Genomic DNA, 19,797 nt, shown 5'->3' with positions numbered 1-19,797 from the left:
TGCAAACTTATAGACTGCTTATTCAAAATAATGTCTCATCGGGTGTTCTCAGATCTCAAATCTCTCCCCTTTACTCTCTGTTACATTATTCTAGCTTGAGGTTTCGGTGGCTAAAGTGGAAGTTAGGAGGCTGCAAGAAAAAAAGGGAGAGCAGGGACAGAAGGAACTGTGCGGAGCGAGATAAGGCGGTGAAGAAGGAGGCATGGGGTCGCCTCTGAATGCCCAACAGCCCAAAGGTTTGGACGCTCAGCTACCAGGGCCCAGGAGCCTTTTTTCGAGCCTCCTATAACACTCACCATAGTTTGTGGGTCTCAGCACAGGAAATGGTTATCTTTAAACAGGAAGACAACACCACCAATGATCCAGTTACTCTGGCAACACAGGCCCCGCCTTCCTCCAGACCCTGATCCTCGAATCCTCTTCGTCTCCATTGGCTGGGAGTAACTAGGCCCCTCCCATTCTCGCAAACATCCATCCTTCACCTCATCTCCCGTGGCAACACGACGCCACCTTCTCCCTTCCAATGTAGTCACTTCCGTTCGGTTGTTAGTGACCTGGAAGTTTAATCCTATATACGGCTTGCTTTACATATATATTTTTTTCCTTCTTTTTTCAAGTAAACATCTTTTCGCTTTTCACTTTTCACTTACTGAGTCGATACACAGTAGACTCTGTATTTCTGCATTTTTCTTTTTAAACACAGCACGGACTGTTGGTCCTTCTCCTTGAGAAAAGCATTCCGGAAGCGGAACCCTGAGTAATAGGAAGTGATCAGAGTGAGCCAGTAGTTAAGTGTCCGGAAGGCCTGGGCGGGTTGGCTTCCGAATGCCAGAGTTTACAAGTTAGCCGGCTGCTGAGGGAGGAGAGCCTATTCGGGGAACACTGAAATAAGAGCATCAGAGGTGAATCCTGGAGCCGGCCTCTGTGGCAGGCGCGGTGGGGAGAAGGTCTGGGTTGGAGCTCGGCGGCCATTCGTTTTGGATTTAAAGATCGTCCTGGAAAGGTTTCTTCTGACAGGGACAAAGTTGGGATCCTCCTCCTCGGGAATGAGGCTGACAGTCTTGATGCTTCCACCCCGTCCCCTTTTAAACTCAGCACCCATGCTTTCTGACACCTTCACCCGGTACTTTTAGACAGCGACACTCGCCGTCCTGCCTCGCGTCTTCCCAGCGAAGTTTCTGACAATTTTGATCTCGGTTTGCTCTGCGGTAGAGTCTTGGGATAAGTTTTCAGAGCAAGGATTTGTGATGTTCAGGAAGTTAGATAGTGTACTGATTCGTATGTACTCAGCTTTGCGGACGTGTGTTGAAGCCACTTGTCACCCACTCTGCAGTCTAGACTCTAAAGAATAATATATAAGCATATACCTAATTTCCCAGTATTTCGTAGATAGATAGTACTGCTGTCAAAAGGAGATAATGAAGAATGGCTCCGTTTCCAAATGTATGGGCACTGAAGGCAGAAACAATTAAAATATAACTGTTAAAGTAGAGGCACCCACCGAATATATTGGTATTGCTTTAATTCTTTAATATGTATCCATTTCTAGGACAGTCTTGGAGTGCATTTTCGATAGTTACAGGAAAAATGGCTGCCCTTAAAAGCTTGGAAACCAAAGGTAAGTGTTCCTGGTTTTGACAATAATTGGTTTGGTTTTGGGTTTTGGTTTGGGGGGTTTTATTTGGGAGAGGGCAGGGGTGTTCGAAACAGGGTTTTTCTGTGTAGCCCTGGCCGTCCTGGAACTCGATGACTTCCAACATACAGGTATCCACATGCCCCTCCCAAGTGCTGGATTAAAGACGTGTCAGCCTTTTGGGGATTCTTTAGACAGGTGACTAAGTGGATAGAGTCCTTGAGAATTATTGTGTTTCGGATCTCTTCATGGCAGAGATAGTGGATCCTAACTAGTTTATCTTAGTTATTTACAAAGATAATGTTTCCAAAACTGGCTACACAGAGGCTAGGACTTTAACATGATGGAAATCCGGGGTCCTGTTCTCCCCATTGTGCCCGGTGTATACAGTAGTCACTTTCCAGACCCATTTCGCTTTGCGTCTCTGTAACATGTAATGTGCCACTGATCGTTTTCTTTTGAAATTCTTCCATGACTTCCATGATGTCACTTTTCTTTTTGGCATACATTGTAGCTCTTCACTGTCTAGTATAGTAACCATATCTCAGGATGTTTGGAGTTAAATTAACATTTTTAATTACGAACTAGCTACAGACCAAGCTGCTCCATAGCGAACTGTGCCCGTTCATTGTTACTTCTCTAGCGGTGAAGCAGATCCTTCTCCAGGGCTGCTCTGGTTGTGTCTTGTTTCCTTTTCAGTCTCCGCTCTGTTTGAGCTCTTAAATCTCTTTTTAAAATTTATATGTATGAGTGTTTTGTCATATGTACGTATGTGCACCACAAGTATACGTGGTACATACAGAGCCCAAAAGAGGGCATCAGATCCACTGAGACTGGAGTTACAGATGATGGTAAGCCATCTGTGGATGCTGAAAACCAAACCCCAATCTTTAGAAAGAGCAACAGGTGTCCTTAACCACTGAGCCACTTCGCCAACCCCCACTATCAATATTTTTAAACCTTCTGCCTCCTACTCTCAGAGCCTCAGTGACTGATTAGTTATAGAAACAGTTTACAAATCTGTCACTATCTTAGATCACATTTCTTATAATTCAGACTCTATTGTCCTTTATCATTTATGTAGAGGCCAGAGTCAATGCATATCCCAAAGTGTACTCCATGGGTATCTCGAGTTCTGCCAGCAACAGGTCTCCAGAAAGGAACTTTGTAGGACACAATTTCTAGCTGTACTCTTCTCTTTCAAAGGAGACAGGAGGCAAAGATCATGCCAATAAATAACTACATCTAATTTGTCCAGACACAACAGACTGCAATGCTGGAAGAGTTGTGGAGCGTTAGAATAAGCAGGTGGAAGACTGGGAAAGTTATAGCCTGGGAATGAACGGCAATAGGAACAATTCAACGATGGCCATTGTGAAAGCAACTAAGACACCTGGCCAAAAGCAAAACTAAAGACAGTATTATGATTACTTATTAAAACCGTGCCATGAAAGGCTCCTGGGTAATGAAATTGTTTTTGTTGTTTGTAATGAGAATTAAAGTTAAAAGCATTGTTTTATCATTTCATTTTATCTTGATTATATAGTAAGGCAGGTAAACATCGCTTTGGTCTGTTCTTACGATAATTTAACTGCTGTCAGTGAAGAAAGATGTTTGTGCTACATGGCCCGAGAAAAAGAATACCCATATTTGATGTTGCCAGTCATCTACATTTCCTTTAACTGCCCCAGGAGAGAAATGTGATTGCATAGTGAACCAGCAGAGCTTTCTCTCAAACGGGACCAGCACTGCCATTGCAGGAGGGGTGGGTCAGCACTGCTTGGGCTCATCTCAAGGGCAAACCTAAAATAAAGAGTTTAATTAAACAGTAAGATTATAGATTTTCTACATTTAAACTGTAACTATTACACTTAGTTTTTTTAGCCAGATCGTAAGATGTTTAAATTGTTTCAAGTCCTAAAGTGTTATCTGATTTTAACTCTATAGTGTCGTACAGATTGGGTGAAAATGAGTCTATGAGCAATTGAGTTTGGAAATGCCCGGTTGAACTGGTTATACTAGCACTTCTCAGTGCTGTTAGAGCACCATTGTGTACTGTGAAACTCCAGAGGACGTACATAACATGCAAGTGCACACACAGATTTGACCAGGCAACTCTTTATCCAGAGCCAGGAGAGGTAAGGTCTGGACATCACCTTCATACACGTTAAGCTGATTGTCCATAGCATGTTTCTCTAACGTAATAAGTAAACTTTACTAGGTAATAATGGTGACATTTAAAAAAACATTAAAACTTGGCCTGGTAGTCCAGGCTTGTAATTCCATCTACGTGGGAGACTGAGACAGGAGGATCACAAAGTCCAGCCTTCTTTGAGGTACATCATCAGTGCAAGGCTTTCCTGAGCAAGCTAGTGAGATCCTGTCTCAAAAAAAAAAAATGTAAAATGAGGATTGTGATACAGCTCTGTGGTATATTGCTTGCTTGCCATACACTAAGACCTGACTTCAATCCCAGCTGCTCCCCACCTCCCAGAAAAGAATATTGTCTTAAAATTTACCAAGCAACATCCCCAATTTAACTGTTTCATTGTTTAATTTACATATGTTCCAGAGAGTCTGTCAGACTAGAATATGGTGGAACTAAGAAATGATTTAATGTAGAAGAAAAAAACTAGTTGTTCTTAAAAGTTTTTCACTAACGGTTTAAATGAAGTTAGGTATGTGTTGATGGATTAATAAATTTCATTAATTAAGCGCTTATTTTTCTTTTTCATGCCAAGCACATTTTGTTGGCTGGTGCAATGAGCTGGTAGGAGGAAGCTGTAACTGAAGTAGCTCCTAATAGTCCAGTTTGAAAAAGAAACAGATTTTTCTGAATCCTATGGTGCTTACAGCATTCTTCAAGCTCCAAGAGACAGAAAGAGGGGGAAGTTTGTGGCTGGACTAAGGTGGTAGGTACCACAGATGGCCATTGTCTTGGCTCAGGAGTTTAGGGTTCTTTCGTGCCCAGTCATGTGACTTGAAGTACTCTCCTCATAGAGTTACACTGTCATTAATTAGGAAAGTATTTGTTCACTGGTGACCTCTAAACCATGCTCTTCTCCTTCCATAATCTGAAACAACAATTGATAAACCGTGGTCTTCAGACCCCTTGACAAAGTTTGCAGTTAGTTTAATGATTATAATCAGTAACGGAATCCCATGTAAATCAGTTATTATCCTGGGTAAAAACAAATTCTGTATCTCTCATTACCTACTTAACCAAAGTTTCTTTCATCATTAAAAAGCGATTTGTCTTGCCTTCTCAGATAAGTACCTAGAGACTGTCTTCAGTTTTACCTCAACCTCCCAAAAGCCTAAAGTAGTTCCTCTCTGCCTTTTACTGCAGAAGTTTGCCAGTGCCCATGTAGAATGTTGGACTGGTGATTTTGCTGTTTCTTCGCGTTTCATCAGCCCATGGGAAAGCCGGGATGAAAAGCCCACGAACCTGGGTCTGTTTAAACTGATCAGTGCCCGAGCACAGGTGTAAGGGAAGAGTAACAGGGATGCCGATTGCTTCCCTTCAGGGGATGCAGGGCAAGGACTGAGACTCTGCTGTAGTCATCGTAATTCACAGTCACAGAGCTGCTGCCATAGGTCTTCGTCTGGGAACTTGAAGGATGTAATTATTCATGGCTGTACTCTGCAGGGCCTAGTGCATATGTAATAAAGGTTTCCATGTGTGTCAATGGGAAAGACAGAATGGTAAGGAAGTGCCAGGCCCTGGCTCTGCCTTCCCAGATGCACACTGACTAGACCTGATGAGTGGTTTCTCAAGCCTTGAGTCCTTCGGTAAGCAGAACAGCGGGAAGAGGAAATTGGAATTGAAAGTTGGTTGAGCTTCTTCACTAGAATTTTTATGTTTTGTTTGAAAAAAATTATCTGTCAAATACACATTGTTTCTTTGCCTTTTAACAGCTTTTGTGGTTTGTCCTTGAATCTCTATTGTTTGGAGTTCCTGGACTTTAATTTTTCCTTCACATTACGATGTTTAATCCCTTAGATCATGTATGTTATGACTTGCCTAGGAATCCATTTTGACTTGAACCATAACCAAAGTATAACACCTACATCTTAGTGAGCTGGAATGGTGTGACTTTAGTGACGAATTTGTTATTGTTCTTGCTAATTTATAGTTAATTACCTGATTCTGTGTTCTTAAATGTCAGAAACAAGACAGTTAACAAAATGAAATAGATTAGATAAAATTAGACAAACCTCAAACCACATTTTAAGAATATGAAAACAAGTCAACCATGGTGCTGTACCAAGAAGTGGAGGCAGGAAGAACTCCAGGTCAAGGTTGGCCTGGGCTACATATTAGCTTCAGGACCAGCTTATGCTGCACAGTAAGGCCGTCTCCACTCATCCTCCATCAGGACTGGGTCTTTACTTTGAAAGGGTTTGTGTGCATTCTCCTTGTAAAGTGCTACTCTCTTCCAGCTGGCTAACACCAAACCCTGGTCTGTCTTTCGGAAGTCTTCCTTTGTTTATCACGTCAAAAATTAGTCTCAAAGCCACAAGGGTGTTTCCGTTTGTGTCACATATTGAAATAACGTGATTTTATCCTGATATAAAATATTTTGTGAGATAGAATACAGTTTACACCCCCAAATGCCTTCCTGTTCTTCTATTTGATACAACTCAAGTCCAGTATATTGATGCATACCAAATAGAATGACAACCAATCTGTGAAATGAAATGTCTTAGAGTCCAGTGTTGTTGGGGAAGATTATTTTAAGGTGTGTTGCTTTTGTTTATGCTGCATTCGTTTAACTCTGTGAAGCTGTGATTCTTTCTTTGCCTGTCTAAACCATCTGATGATCCAATAAAGTGCTGAGTGGCCAATATTAAGGCAGGAACAAGGCAGGGCTGTGAGGCAGAGAGTATTAACAGAAGGAGAAACGAGGAAGAGGAGGAGCAAAAGAATAAGGAGAAGAGGGCATCAGGGGCCAGCCACCCAGCTGCACAGCAAGCCACGGAGAAAGAAGTAAAGAAAGGTGCACAGAAATAGAGAAAGATAGAAGTCCAGAGGCAAAAGGTAATCGGGATAATTTAAGAAAAACTGGCAAGAAACAAAAGCTAAGCTAAGGCCGGGCACTCATAACTAAGAATAAGCTTCTGTGTGTGATTTATGTGGGAACTGGGTGGTGGGCCCCTCAAAAAGCCAAAAGATTAAAACATCACACAACATTCCAGTGGTGTAATTTTAACACTAGCATAAGAGAATGAAAGTCAGAATTACGTTTTATGATAATTCCTTCTCCCCATTATCAATAGCCAAAGTTTATTAGATTTCATAAAAGAATGATAATAACAAAATAAAAGGACATTTAATGAATATTTGCTCTGTCCACTGCAGTTCTCAACACTCTACTTGTATTTAAAAAAATGTATTGTTGTAAATGTTAGGTTTTGAAAATGCAAAACCCAAGCAAATCTAAAGACACAAAAAAATAGACCTGCAGATTAGTGAAGTGAGTTTGAAAGGCTGTTTAACAATACAGATCTTCAAACCCCTAAGTCCTGTGCTTATATATTTGTTTCTTCTTCTATTTTTTTTTGGTGGCAGGAAGGCTTTAGTTTGTGCTGCTGGGGCTCTAGCCCAGTTCTCACCGGTGCTACCACTGCTTTTTAATTTTCTTTTTCTTTCTGTTTGAGACAGGCCCTTACTCTCCGCCTTAGCTGCCTTCAAACTTACTGTCCTTGCCTCAGACGCCCAAGTATAAGCATACACCATTACACCCAACTGGAAGTTTATTTAAAAAAAAATTCACAAGTTGTGCAGTCAGAAAACTGTTCATTAATACATCACTTTTATTAAGCGTGTACTCTACCACTAAGTCCCAGCACCCATGTACCCATGTTATTGTGTGTGTGTGTTCCCTATTTTCTATATTAGATAGCATCTTAAGGACAGTGGTCCACACTGTCTCACAAAATATTTGGCCTTTATTTTTTGCCCAGTACTGTGTTTGTTGTGTGTAACCTCTTACAGTTAATCATCATAACCATTGCTACTGACTAGTCTGTTTGTCCTTACTGTATATTGTGAATTCATCGTTATTTATGTGTCTTTTGAATAGAGCATACAAGGCATTTATTTAACTAGGGTCATAATGCTTGTAAAATCAATTGAAAACCACACAGGACATATGATGCCAGAAAGATAATGTAAATGTCATAAAAGTGAGGTTTAGGGGAGTTAGTTTCAAGCACATGTACATATTGCTGATTGCTATGGTTATAGTTAACACAGTATATAGGGCTTGACCTTATTACATTCCTGCTCTATGGCCTGGCTCTTCCTATTTCCATTTCATATATTTCAATGTAGAAATCAATAGAAGAAAGTTATTTTTCTAGCATTATATTGGTAGCCAGAAACAAATTCTCTTGGATTTTCTGCTAAGAAAAAAGCCATTTACTTAGAAATTTGAAGCATGTAAGTCATTTGTTGGCGCACGATGTTTTAGAAATTGCTCTTGAATTTTTCCCTTCCTTCTGGTGTTGATAGTTTAGAACAGAGGCAAAGCAATGTTGTTTGGCAAGACTTCTGATGGGGGAGATGCACCACCCACCTACTCCCTCCAATAGGGAGCCCATGACAGACCAAAGAGCAGACACCACCATAGTCCATCTAGGAAACCAGTGAGTTTTATTAGGCTTACTTCCAGGAGCGGAAATGCCTCGAAGACAGCTACATCACTGGAGTGCACGCAGAGCCTGTAGGCTGCTCAGCAGGTTGGAGTGTGCTTTCCAGGTGTCTTGGTTGTTGTAAGCCTCCTCCAGTCAGCCTGGCTGGTCTTTTGCTTCTTCCAGGCCGCTTGTCTCGTCTCTGGTCTTGGCTCTTCTACTAGGGACTCTGGTCAACCTTTGTCATTTACTATAGGAGTGGAGAGGCCTAGTGGATCTGGTCATTTTCAGGGACTTCCTGGAGCTATTTTGAGTTGTTTGCCTTCTGGCTTATGGAGCCTTCCTGCAGAAGGGAATATTTCAGTTGGGGAGGAAACTACTGCATAACATGTAGTTTTGGCGTTTTCTTATTTCTTTTGGTAAATTGTCCTTGGCTTGACTTCTTCCTTAGGCATCCTTACTTCGACCCCAATCCGAGGAGCAGGAGATGGAATGGAAACAGAGGAGCCCCCTAAGTCTGTTGAAGTCACCTCGGAAGTCCAGCCCATAAATCAGCATGTCCTTCAGAGTCCTCGTAAGAAAGTCCTCTCAGACAGCCCAGGAGTCCTTGAGCTCGGAAAGATTCTCACTGGAAAAGCAGTGGAAGTTGAAGCTGTGAGGATATTTGTTCCCAAAGCTGCCATCACTCACGATATCCCCACCAAAAATGCAAAGCTTAAGTCTCTAGGCTCTCACCGAGAAGAACTCCACCCTCAGCCAGAGGTAGCCCCAGACCCCAGGAAGGAACTCTCAGAGGCAAAGAAGATTATAGAAAAGCTCAAGAGTTCTGAGAGGAGGCTGCTTCAGGACAAAGAAGGCCTTTCCAACCAGCTCCGAGTGCAGACAGAGGTGAGCACAGCCCGCAGCGGCCGTGAGCTCTGATCTTTACCTCCAGGCCTTTTAGTCCCCTTCTGGAAAACTGTGTTTGCTCAGAAATGCCATGGATCATGGGTTGTCATTCCTCTAAAATGCTTCCTCTTTAATTTCTCGTTCTGCCATAGGGCCTCTAGAAAGAGTTTCTGTGGGAACCCAGACTCTAAGCGTGGTGCAAGTGGAGGTGCGAGGAGCCTTAGCCAAGACCACCTCTAAGTTATAAAAGTCGGTTACGTTCATAAACTGACCCAGTCGGTCTTTGCCACTGACAAAGAAGCAGCCCTTGTTTGAAGAATTCATTCCAAGTATTTTTGCCTGATACTTGGAGTGTGTGAAATAAGTTACTGTGTATTCATTAGAAATTAATAAGAATCTATAGCATTCAGTTGTGTAACTTTATCCTTTGAAGCTTAGTAAAATTGCCTTTTCCTTCTCTTGTTTCTCTGTTAAACTTTACATTTTTATATTTGTGTGTGTGTGTGCGTGTTTGTGTGCACACACACTGTATAGGGAGGGGTGCATTTTTATATTTGTGTGTGTGTGTGTGCGTGTGTGTGTGCACGCACACTGTATAGGGGGGGACGCATTTCACTTCACAAGTGTGGAGGTCAGAAGAACTTTGTGGAACCCACCTGGATTCGCAGGATTCAACTCAGATCAGGTTGCCAGGCCTTCATAGAGATCGCTCTACCCCCTGAGCCATCTCTCTAGCCCAAGACTCCATCTTTTTGCAAGGTGATGGTGTGTAACACACAGTGTTAGTGGTTCTTATCCAAATGTAATTTATATTTAAATAATTTTTACTTATATTTAATATATTTTAATATATTTAGCTAATTTAGTACAATATGGTATATATTTGTAAACATTTTAGAAGCTTCAGAAGGAAGGGGCTGGGAGATGGCTTAGTGGTTAAGAATGACTGTGCAATGCAAGCATGGGGACCTGAGTTCAAATCCTCAGCACCCATGTGCAAAGTCTGGCATAGCCATGCGCAACTGTAACATCAGTGCTGGGGTTTTGGGGTCTGGGGAAGAAACAGGATTCATACACACACACACACACACACACACACACACACACCATTTTTAAGAGAGTAAAAAGAAAATTCAGAAAGACAATAAAAATGGTAACACCTATAATTACACTCTCCAGATTTAACTGCATAACTATCAATATAGTTTTATTTTGTCTTATTTCTGATATTTTTCTTCTCTTAATTTTCTCCTTTTATTGAAAATAGATTTTTTCACATAATATATCCTGATTATGGTTTCCCCTCCCTCTACTCCTCCAAGTTTCTCTTCTGGTCCTCTCCCCTCCCAGCTTCTGGTATTCACCCTTTTCTGTCTCATTAGAAACAAACAGTCTTCTAAGGAATAGCAGAATAAAATACAAGACAAAAACCAACACATTGGAATAGGCTCCAAAGGACACAGACATCGATTCTCTGTCATAAGTTTTGTTACAATCAAGTCAGTGACATTTCTTAAACTTATCCATCGTCTGGGTTGTCTTCTTTCATCCTAGATAAACCGCGAGTTAAAGAAGTTGCTGGTGGCTTCTGTTGGAGATGACCCGCAGTATCACTTTGAACGTCTAGCCCGGGAGAAGAACCAGCTCATCTTAGAAAACGAAGCCCTAGGTCGAAATACAGCCCAGCTTTCCGAACAGTTGGAACGGATGTCAATACAGTGCGATGTGTGGAGAAGCAAGTTCCTCGCAAGCAGGTGTTGTCCCGTCGTAAACGCTGTTTCCTTCCCTGTTGCTTGTTCTCTCAGTGTTGTGACTCACAGCAAACTAATAGTGAAAATTTCTGACTTACGGTTGTCGGAGCATTTCCTACATTATTAACATGTGGCACTTCCCTTCCGGGGGGCCACAGTCTCTTGTTCCCCTTCGTTCAAAAACTCACTACAGTAAACAGTACACAGCCGTAAAATCCAATGTGGAAATATCGCAGTCACAAAAGGCAGATGTAGACCCTTCCCCTCCTGCCTGGAGAAAGCAACCTTGTTCCCACTTCCACCCAGTGTGCTCTCTTCTCGTAGCTCTTCTGTCCACCTATAGAGCTTCTCAACTTCTTTCTCCCCAAATATAAACAGAAAACTGAGCTGGGCGGTGGTGGCACACGCCTTTAATCCCAGCACTCGGGAGGCAGAGGCAGGCAGATCTCTGTGAGTTCGAGGCCAGCCTAGTCTACAAGAGCTAGTTCCGGGACAGGCTCCAAAAACTTGTGAACCCCTGTCTGGTATAGGGGGAGGGGGAAGAAAACTGTTTCATTTCATGGCATATCTGATGAGGCAACTCTGATACATGTAAAAAGCTACATAGTCCAGGCCTCTGAACACGCTGGCCCATGGGAAACTTTGCTGTGCATCTTGGGTTCACACTCCATCACTGAGGGAAGTCGGGGTAGGAAGTCAGTGCCGTGGAGGTATGGTGCCTATTGACTTGCTCCTCATGGCTTTTTCAGCCTGATTTCTTATACCGCCCCAGACCACCTGGCATCGCCCACAGTAGGCATCAATCTAGGAAATGCTCCCACAGGCTTGCTTACAGTCTTACAGAACAGTCTTCTCAATTTCCTCTCAGGTTGACAGTAAACTACCTAGAATACCGTGCGCAGTAGCAGAACTTCATGTGTTTAATAACTGCCGTTAAAATAAATCATTTGGAGATTTCTCTCAAAGCGCCAAAGGCCTCCAAGTTGTTCTTTAAGAACCTGCTAAGTTCTTAAAACAAGGTATAGAAAACTTTGTAATAAAGTTTTCCTTCTAGTGAAAACATTTCATATTTTTATTTTTTAACACATTCATGTGAAAATATATTTAAATTATTTGTTGGAAAAATAAGAAACTTTATTAGGTGTAAAAACAAAATGAGCCTGCTTGGCAGAGGGAAGACTACATTGTTATATAAAAAGTTTTCAGAATTTTTCTGAAAGTACAATTGAGTAGTGAGAGAAATCATTTATTTTCTCTTTTCATTTCAGTTCTTTATAGTTAGAAGCGTGTAGCTAATCACCTTAAACTGATCAATTTAGAGTAGCGTTGGTGTAAGTTCAAGTCTCTATATAAAAAAGTTAGGTACTCTTCCATCATTTTTAAAATATTTCAGCTGACCCCGCTGCAGATGCTCTCATATTAAAATGCTAGAGCTGCGGACAGTGTGAACCTGCTAACCCTGGTGCTGGCTGTTGGAACTGGCATCACGGAGTAGTAGTAGATTAACCGCTGTGTGCTGTGGTGCTGTGGGAGAACTGTGTGTGAGATTTCATCTTTTTCAGGGTAATGGCGGACGAATTAACGAACTTCAGAGTAGTTTTACAGCGTCAGAACCGAGACGCCCACAGCGCCATCCAGGATCTCCTGAGTGAACGGGAGCAGTTTCGCCAGGAAATGGTCTCTACCCACAAGTACGGCTCTTGTTCGCGAACTCTCCTGTCGTCTCCCGCAGGTTTCACTGTCCTCAAAGGTTCCATTGGATTGTTTGTTCCAGTGTGGCCCCATTCTTTAACGTATTGACTGTACTGTAAGTCACACCCTAAAATAGATGCCCCAAAAGGAAACAGCCCTAAAACAGAAAAGCTGGGGCTGCAGCTTACATTCCTAATAGGGAAAAGAATTATTAGATCTGTGAGTGACAGTGTTTCTGCTTTCAAAAGCAGTTCCTGGTATGGTCATGGTGGCTTTCTGTAGTGTGGTAGAATCCAAGTGACACACCCGTGTCTCCCACAGGAGAGCTTTTGAGTCTTTTTGCAGTATTGGAACATGTCTGCATAGCTTCGCGTTCCAGAATAGGCTGAAATTTAAAATAATAATAAAACATTTGGGCAGTGTTCTTTAAAAGGTCTTTGTGCTCTTATGTAATTGAATAATTCTCTATCAGATATATGGGAAACTAAAAGAATAAAGTAAAACATCAAAGTGTGGCAGTTTGCGAGAGGCAATCAAGGCAGTGTTTCCAGGGAAGTGCTTGTTTTGGGCTGACCGTGATGGGGCGTACCTGTAATCCCATCACTCAGGAGGCTGAGGCAGAAATTCCTGAATTCCAAGCCAGTCTGGGCTATAGAGTAAGATCCTGTCTTTAAAGATAAAAAGGGAGGTTTATTTGGGGAAATAAGAAAAGTGTCCTTAGTAATTTACTACTCCAAGAAATACAAAAAGCAAATTAAACCCAAATTAAGCAGAAGTGAGAGAGTACTAATGATAGCTAAAACAAAAGTTTGATGAAACTTTTTTTTAAAAAGATAAACTTAAGAAATGTCCAGAAGAAATGCCCAGTCCTGAAGTGGCAGTCACGGAGCCTGCATGGGTCTGTGCTAGGTCCTCCGCATGCGTGCTGCGGTTGTGTAGCTTGGGGCTTTTGTGGGACCATTAGCGGTAATGGGTGTGTCTTTGACTCTTTGGCCTGCTCTTGAACCCTTTTCCTCCTACTGGGCTGCCTTGTCCATCTTTGATAGGAGGTTTGTGCCCAGTCTTACCTCATCTTGTTATGCATATCTGGTTGATATCTCTGGGAAGCCTGCTCTTTTCTGAAGGGGAATGGGGGCTCACTAGATCTGGGAGGTGATGGTGGTGGAACTGGGAGGAGCTGGGGGAGTGAGAGGCTGCGGTCATATTGTATAAGAGAAGAATAAATAAATAAGACAAAAAGTTCATCCCATCCACTGAGGAAAGAGGGCACGTTAAGTATTGGGAATGAAAGACTGCACACAATAGACTGAGTAGACATGGCAAAGATAATAAGGGAGTGTTATTGCTATCTCTAGCCAATTAAGTCAATGGTTTAGATAGCTTAAGACCTATTTCCAAAGTTAACTTAAAAACAGGTATGTGAGGGCTGGGGATGGTTCAGCAGTTAAGAGTGTGTGCTGCGCTTGCATAGGACCTGAGCTTAGTTCTCAGCACCATGTTGGGCAGCTTATAACTCCTGGTAACTTCTGGGTTCTCTAGGAACCTGCGCTTATGTACACACACCCAACACACACACAAAAATTTAAATTAAATCATAAAAATAACAAACATATAAGTTAACCAGCTCTAGCCAATTAAAGCAGTTGAGCTTGTAGTTAAAAACTGAAGGAAGGAAATTTTAGCCTAGATGGATCCACTGAATGCTAATAAACTTCTAATGAAAAAAGCAGCACAGTTGTACACAAGTTCTTCTAGAGCATAGATGGAAAGAGAACAATTTCCAAATCAGTTTTGGGGGGTGAGCATTATGAAAACAAGCTAGTGACATAAACAAAAGCCTGTAGACTTTCTACCTTTAATGGACATAGATGTAAAAATCTTCATAGCGCCATGCAGTGATGGCACACATCTTTAATCCCAGCCCTTGGGAGGCAGAGGCAGGCGGATATCGGTGAGTTTGAGTTCAGCCTGGTCTACAGAGCAAGTTCCAGGACAGCTGGTACTGTTACACAGAGGAACCCTGTCATAGATAGATAGATAAGATAGATAGATAGATAGATAGATAGATAGATAGATAGATAGATAGATAGATAGATAGATAGATAGATAGATTGTTAGTGGACCAATTCTAACAATATAAAAAGTACATTGTGACCAAATATACTTAACTCCAGATTTTGGAGACTGATTAGCATCCATATACAACAAGCACATATGACTACATTAAACTATGCTACTTGTTGTCATGATTTCCAGGCAGCAGTGTGGTAATAGAGTAGCAAGTGTCTTCTGTCCTATGACCTATGTGACCAGACAGCATGAGGCTTGCACTCAGTGACTTCTGAAATAACGTCGTTCACTTATTTCCTCTTACTGGCTCTTAGATTTTGTCTTTGTTAGTGGTCATTGCTCACGTGTGTTCTGTGCAGGTTTTTGGAGGAGCTCTTGGTCTCCTTGCAGTGGGGAAGAGAACAGACGCACACCCCTAACACACAGCCCCACAGCACAGCAGGGCTGGCACTTGCGAACCACAAGTTGGCAGAAGCCCTGCACGCTCATCTTCTGGGAAATGTTGGCACTAGCAATCAAAAGAAGATTCCAGCAGCAGTAGAATTTGTCAGTACCCCGGCTGAGAAAATGGCAGAAAAGGTAACATGTTTTCTCTTCCTTGAGCTGTGGAATGTGTTCTAAGCTCTGAGATTTTATTGACCTCTTCCTGAAAGCTCCTTGTTGTGCTGGCTTGGCCTTGGGAGCTGTGAAATGTGAAGCCTCACTGTGTTTCTCGTGTTAATAGGCGTGCGATCTTAGAGCAGATTCCTCCTTGACCCTTCAATTTCATGATGTCACTACTCTATTCTAGGGAGAAAATCACCTTCCCATTGCAGCCAGGAGTCTTTGAAAATGCATACATATATGTACTCACATGTAATTTACCCTGCCTCTGGGCCGTCCATCCTCTGTTGTCTTCTAATGTCAACAGTCATCAGACAGCTCCCCTTCCTGCCTCCCTGACTGAATTGTCTCCTGGAGCCTAGAAGACGTAGCATAATCTTTCCATCCTTCTTCTCGGGCCGCTTCCCAAGTCCCATTCACTTCTCATTTCACAGATAGACAGTTTTTCTCATGTCCCTTTCTATGCAATGCTCTTTCACCTGCCTAAACGATTTTCTGTCACCTTTATTGTCCAAGCTTTCAGTGTATTTTGTATTCTTATCAACTATAGCTTTTGTATCATGTTGTTCTGTGTGATTCTTTCTCTGAAACTACTTAAAAGCTGGAAAGTCTGTCTTACTGTGTTTCCTCATGGGCTGGTATGATGTCGCACATAGTAGGTGCTCAACTACTTACTAAGAGGACCAGTGCCTACCAAGTAAACCACTCACACCCTGTTTGTTCTTTCCTACTGTTTCTTTGCTGGGAGGTTATGGCATTGTCTACTCAGCTGCTGGCGAGATCTTTGAGTGTAGCTGGCTTTTCCCTCATTCATGAAACACTCCTGTTGCCCCAGTTTCTGTGACTAACCTCTGCCATCCTGCCTTCTCTGCTCGCTGCTTCATTGTGCAATGTTGGGTGTGCTCCAGGCCGGGTCGAGATCTGCTCGTTCTTCTTTACCCTGCCGCATTCCCTCTTGTAACAAGACCAGCATTCCTTCTCCTTGAGTGCCTTCCGGTCCCATTGCTTCAGGAGCTGTCCTCTAGAGCAGAGATCAGTGCAGTAACTTCGTCTCCATTCTTCCTTCGCCTGTTTTAATGCCCACCCATTTTTTTCCTCCATGATGTGTCGTGGGATCTCTGCAAGGCTTAAAGTTCACCCCTGTCACCTTAAAGCCGAAATCTTGAAGACTTTCTCCCATATCTCTGTCTCCTATTGAATTCCCTTAGCATTTTGTTTCTCACTTTAAAAGCCCACAATGTCATGGCATATGCCATACTTAGAAGCCATTCTTTTCCTTGCAAATATAAACTACATTACTCCTTCTGTCATTGCTTGCCATCTAACAGTTAACTAAGTTCCATAAAAATGAAAGGTTTAAAAGCTGAATTTTAAAAGTAGAGTATAGTTAACAGTGAAGTCCTAAAGCTACATGGAAGCTCTTCCAGGATGCCAAGATGCTTCAGATGTCAGGAGCTCCAGTGTCTGGGAGATGCTGTTAACTTAGAAGAGGGAACATCCGGGCACGTGAGAGCAGGGAGGCAAGCCCAGGAGCATTATAAGCCCCACCCTGCTGTAGCAGAGGGAGAGAGGGCCAATTGCCGTGCCTGTGTCCTTTGAAACAGTTCTGCTTGTATTATGATTATTTGGGGAACTAAGAGCTGTGGCCCAAAGACGTTATCCTTGTGTGTAATTGAACTTTTTTTTTTTTAACACAAGACCACCCGTTTTTGTTAACACAAGACCACCCGTTTTGTTAACACAAGACCACCTGTTTTGAGTCTCAATAGAGGAAACAGAAAAAGTCAGGACCAAGGAAGAAATGAGAGAACAAAGTATTGTGAACATAGTTGTTAGCATAAAGTAGTCTATATAATTTTTAAAAAGAGAAATGAAGGGTCATTTATTTTTCTGTAAGTAAAAGCAGCATTTCCACAGACGAATGGAGGTTCAATCCGCATTCTAAACAATGGAATGAGGGCGAAGAGAGGCAGTGTGTGCATTTTGGCTAAAACTGAAAATTTATATCATATGAGGTATAACTCATAAAACTTCATTTTTCTGTTTTTATTCTTTCTATAGAGATCTTTGAAAGAGTATTAGTTTTGTAGTTACTAAAATAAAGGTGGTTAATGTCATAAGTAGGCATCATTGCTGAATTTACAGTGTTTTGGAAGAAGGATAAGTTCAAATCCATTCAGATGTTATTTTTGACACTATAGCACCATAAAACAAAATGAAGCTTTATAAGTAGTTACCTACCAGTGAAACCCAAGGCCTTTACAGTACATGCTACATATGTCTGACCTGACTTCTTTTGACTTAGGTTCTACGTATTTTGGATCCAGTTACCTGTACAGAAAGCTCGCCGGACAACCCATTTTCTGAATCCTCACCAGCCACATTACTCACTACAAAGAAAAATATTGGACGTTTCCATCCCTATACCAGATATGAAAATATAACTTTCAATTGTTGCAATCATTGTAAAGGAGAACTCATTGCTCTTTAGTGTGTAATGTATTGGAGGCGTACTTAATACCCAAGATTCATTATTTGGGAACTGGGGTTCTTATGCTAGAAATAAAAACAATTCATCTTTATATGATATATATCCACAAAGCTATTTCATGGACTGGATTCCAGATTATTTTTCTTAAGAAATGTCTCAGGGTAAAAAAAAAAAAAGTGAAGCTATGTAGATATATTTAAAGTACAAAATACTTCCCAGATAGTTCACAGTGTTTGTGCTAAAAAGCTAAAAAGGATTTGGTAACTTTCTTTTAGGCCCTAAATTATTACTTTTTGTTAAATATTTTATATAAACTATAAACAGGTTTCATTTTGGTGCGTAAAACAAAATCAGGCAAACTACAGCCGTCCGTTGGATATGGCCACGTCCATCCCTTTCCTGTGGCCTGTGCTGTGAAGAAGGACACTTAAAAGAAATCCCATACTAGCTCAGAATTGAGTATGATAGAGGGTTATTTATTTAGGGGTAGACTCAGAGATCACAATCCTCTGCCAGAGTGAAGAACGGCAACCGAATCCCGCAGCCGAAAAGAGGCCGGATGCGCACTTTACATCAGCATATATAGTATAAGAGTCCACGCCCAAGTGGGCGGGTAACTTAAAGGCCACTGGTGGTGGGAATTCCCACAGCAAAGCTGTGTTCCTATACAGCAGCAGAGTTCAGTGTGGGGCTCTAAAAACCCATTCCTTCAGAGAGCATGTTTGCTAGCGTAATGACTGAGGTACAGGAAGCATTCTCTTTGTGCATATTTGGGGTATAAAAGACGCCTTCGCAAACACTGGGGTAAAGGGATGGATCTTACCAAGCAAATATATTAGGAAAATAAAAAGGTCTTTTTGAGCTACAACAAAAGTGTTCCATGCTGTTTGTTTTTTGCAGGGTGCTCCGTCTTCTGCATGGTTGCAGGTAGACAACCTACAGGAAACAGATTCCTAATAGTGACTCATAATAGCGTGTGCAGTACAACAGGAGTATCTAGTTTGTTAATATGATGGAAGATGAGTTTCTAGGGAACTGTAATGCATTAATTTACATATATTATGTAATATATTATTATATAATGTATCATAAGATGCCCTTTTATTGTTCTTTAAATGTTCACAAAAATCTATCATCAAAAAATAAAAAAAAGAAATCTTCAAAAGGCAAATCTGGCCAAATCAAAATATACTTTAGTGTCAAAACCTACTGTTTCTGTCTGACTCTTCTGAGCCGTATTTATAGGTTTCAATGGCAATAAACTTCTGTAGTTTCTTCTTGTGGCTAGTCCTTTTTCCTTTCAGAATAATGTATTTTGGCTTCAATCTTCATGTGGCTTTTACTACTTACATCTGGTTTGTTGCCTTTTTCTTTCTGTTTGCACAATATAAACTTCTTAGAAGAAAACGGAAATTTTTATGACATCGGACTTGACTGTGATTTCAACAACACAAAAGCACAAGAAGTGAAAAACAAATTTAACCAGAGCTTAAAACCTTCATACATTGAGGTCCATGGTAGCCCTAAGAACAGGAGAAAAAAAGAACAAATTATACATCTGAGAAATGACCAGAAGATACAAAGAGTGCCAATTCAGCAACCAAAAACCCTTCCAGTGAGGAGTGGGCAGAGGCTGGCGATGCCTCGGTCTGTGGAGCACTACCACACAAGCTGAGAACCAGAACCCACGTCCAGATCTCCAGCACTCATATAATACAGATGTGCATGCAGCAGTGCACATCTGTAACCCCGCACACATGGAGCAGAAACAGGTGGGTGGAGCTCACTGAGCAGCCAGTCACTCCAGCTGGACTGATGAGCACCCGGCTGAGAAATCCTGTCTCAGACATGAAGACACCCAGTGCATAAGTCTCTCCTGTTCAGGCATGTGTGCACACTCACCTTATATGTTCTACACATGCTTGCAAAAAATGAGCGTATTATTTTATGAAATATATATTTTATATACATACAAATAGCAAATAAGCACTTCAGAAGATTGCCATCATCAGTGGTGAGCTCCATGTAGTCAC

At 41.7% G+C, this 19,797-nt stretch overlaps 2 protein-coding genes across 6 annotated transcripts in view; one reads left to right on the top strand and one right to left on the bottom strand.

The window, feature by feature from the left end:
• Nme7 (NME/NM23 family member 7) overlaps positions 1-715 on the bottom strand; it is a 140,438-nt gene extending 139,723 nt beyond the window's left edge. For all 5 annotated transcript variants that reach the window (XM_075988463.1, XM_075988462.1, XM_075988464.1 and 2 more), the window contains exon 1: positions 297-715. Coding sequence is in view for 1 of the 5 variants with exons in the window: in XM_075988466.1 (XP_075844581.1) it covers positions 297-299 (3 nt within the window). In the remaining 4 variants the exon portion in view is untranslated. The remainder of the gene's footprint in view (positions 1-296) is intronic.
• Blzf1 (basic leucine zipper nuclear factor 1) lies at positions 613-19,047 on the top strand. Its single transcript, XM_075988461.1, has 7 exons — positions 613-902; positions 1,550-1,618; positions 8,721-9,157; positions 10,712-10,911; positions 12,471-12,599; positions 15,030-15,249; positions 17,579-19,047. Exons 2-7 carry the CDS (start codon positions 1,588-1,590, stop codon positions 17,762-17,764), a joined length of 1,203 nt encoding a protein of 400 aa, XP_075844576.1. The 5' UTR covers positions 613-902; positions 1,550-1,587; the 3' UTR covers positions 17,765-19,047.
• Positions 19,048-19,797: the final 750 nt, after the last annotated feature.

This window comes from Microtus pennsylvanicus, chromosome 10, assembly GCF_037038515.1.
Source record: "Microtus pennsylvanicus isolate mMicPen1 chromosome 10, mMicPen1.hap1, whole genome shotgun sequence".
NCBI lineage: Eukaryota > Metazoa > Chordata > Mammalia > Rodentia > Cricetidae > Microtus > Microtus pennsylvanicus.
Note: the sequence above shows the minus strand (reverse complement) of the source record. Positions and strands in the feature narration are given on the sequence as shown.

Excerpts from the sequence above, each read along its gene's own strand:
- Blzf1 (XM_075988461.1), top strand. The coding sequence starts at position 1,588 with ATGGCTGCCCTTAAAAGCTTGGAAACCAAAG. Across the intron at positions 1,619-8,720 it reads TAAAAGCTTGGAAACCAAAG|GCATCCTTACTTCGACCCCA; the intron begins GTAAGTGTTCCT and ends CTTCTTCCTTAG. Across the intron at positions 9,158-10,711 it reads AGCTCCGAGTGCAGACAGAG|ATAAACCGCGAGTTAAAGAA; the intron begins GTGAGCACAGCC and ends CTTTCATCCTAG.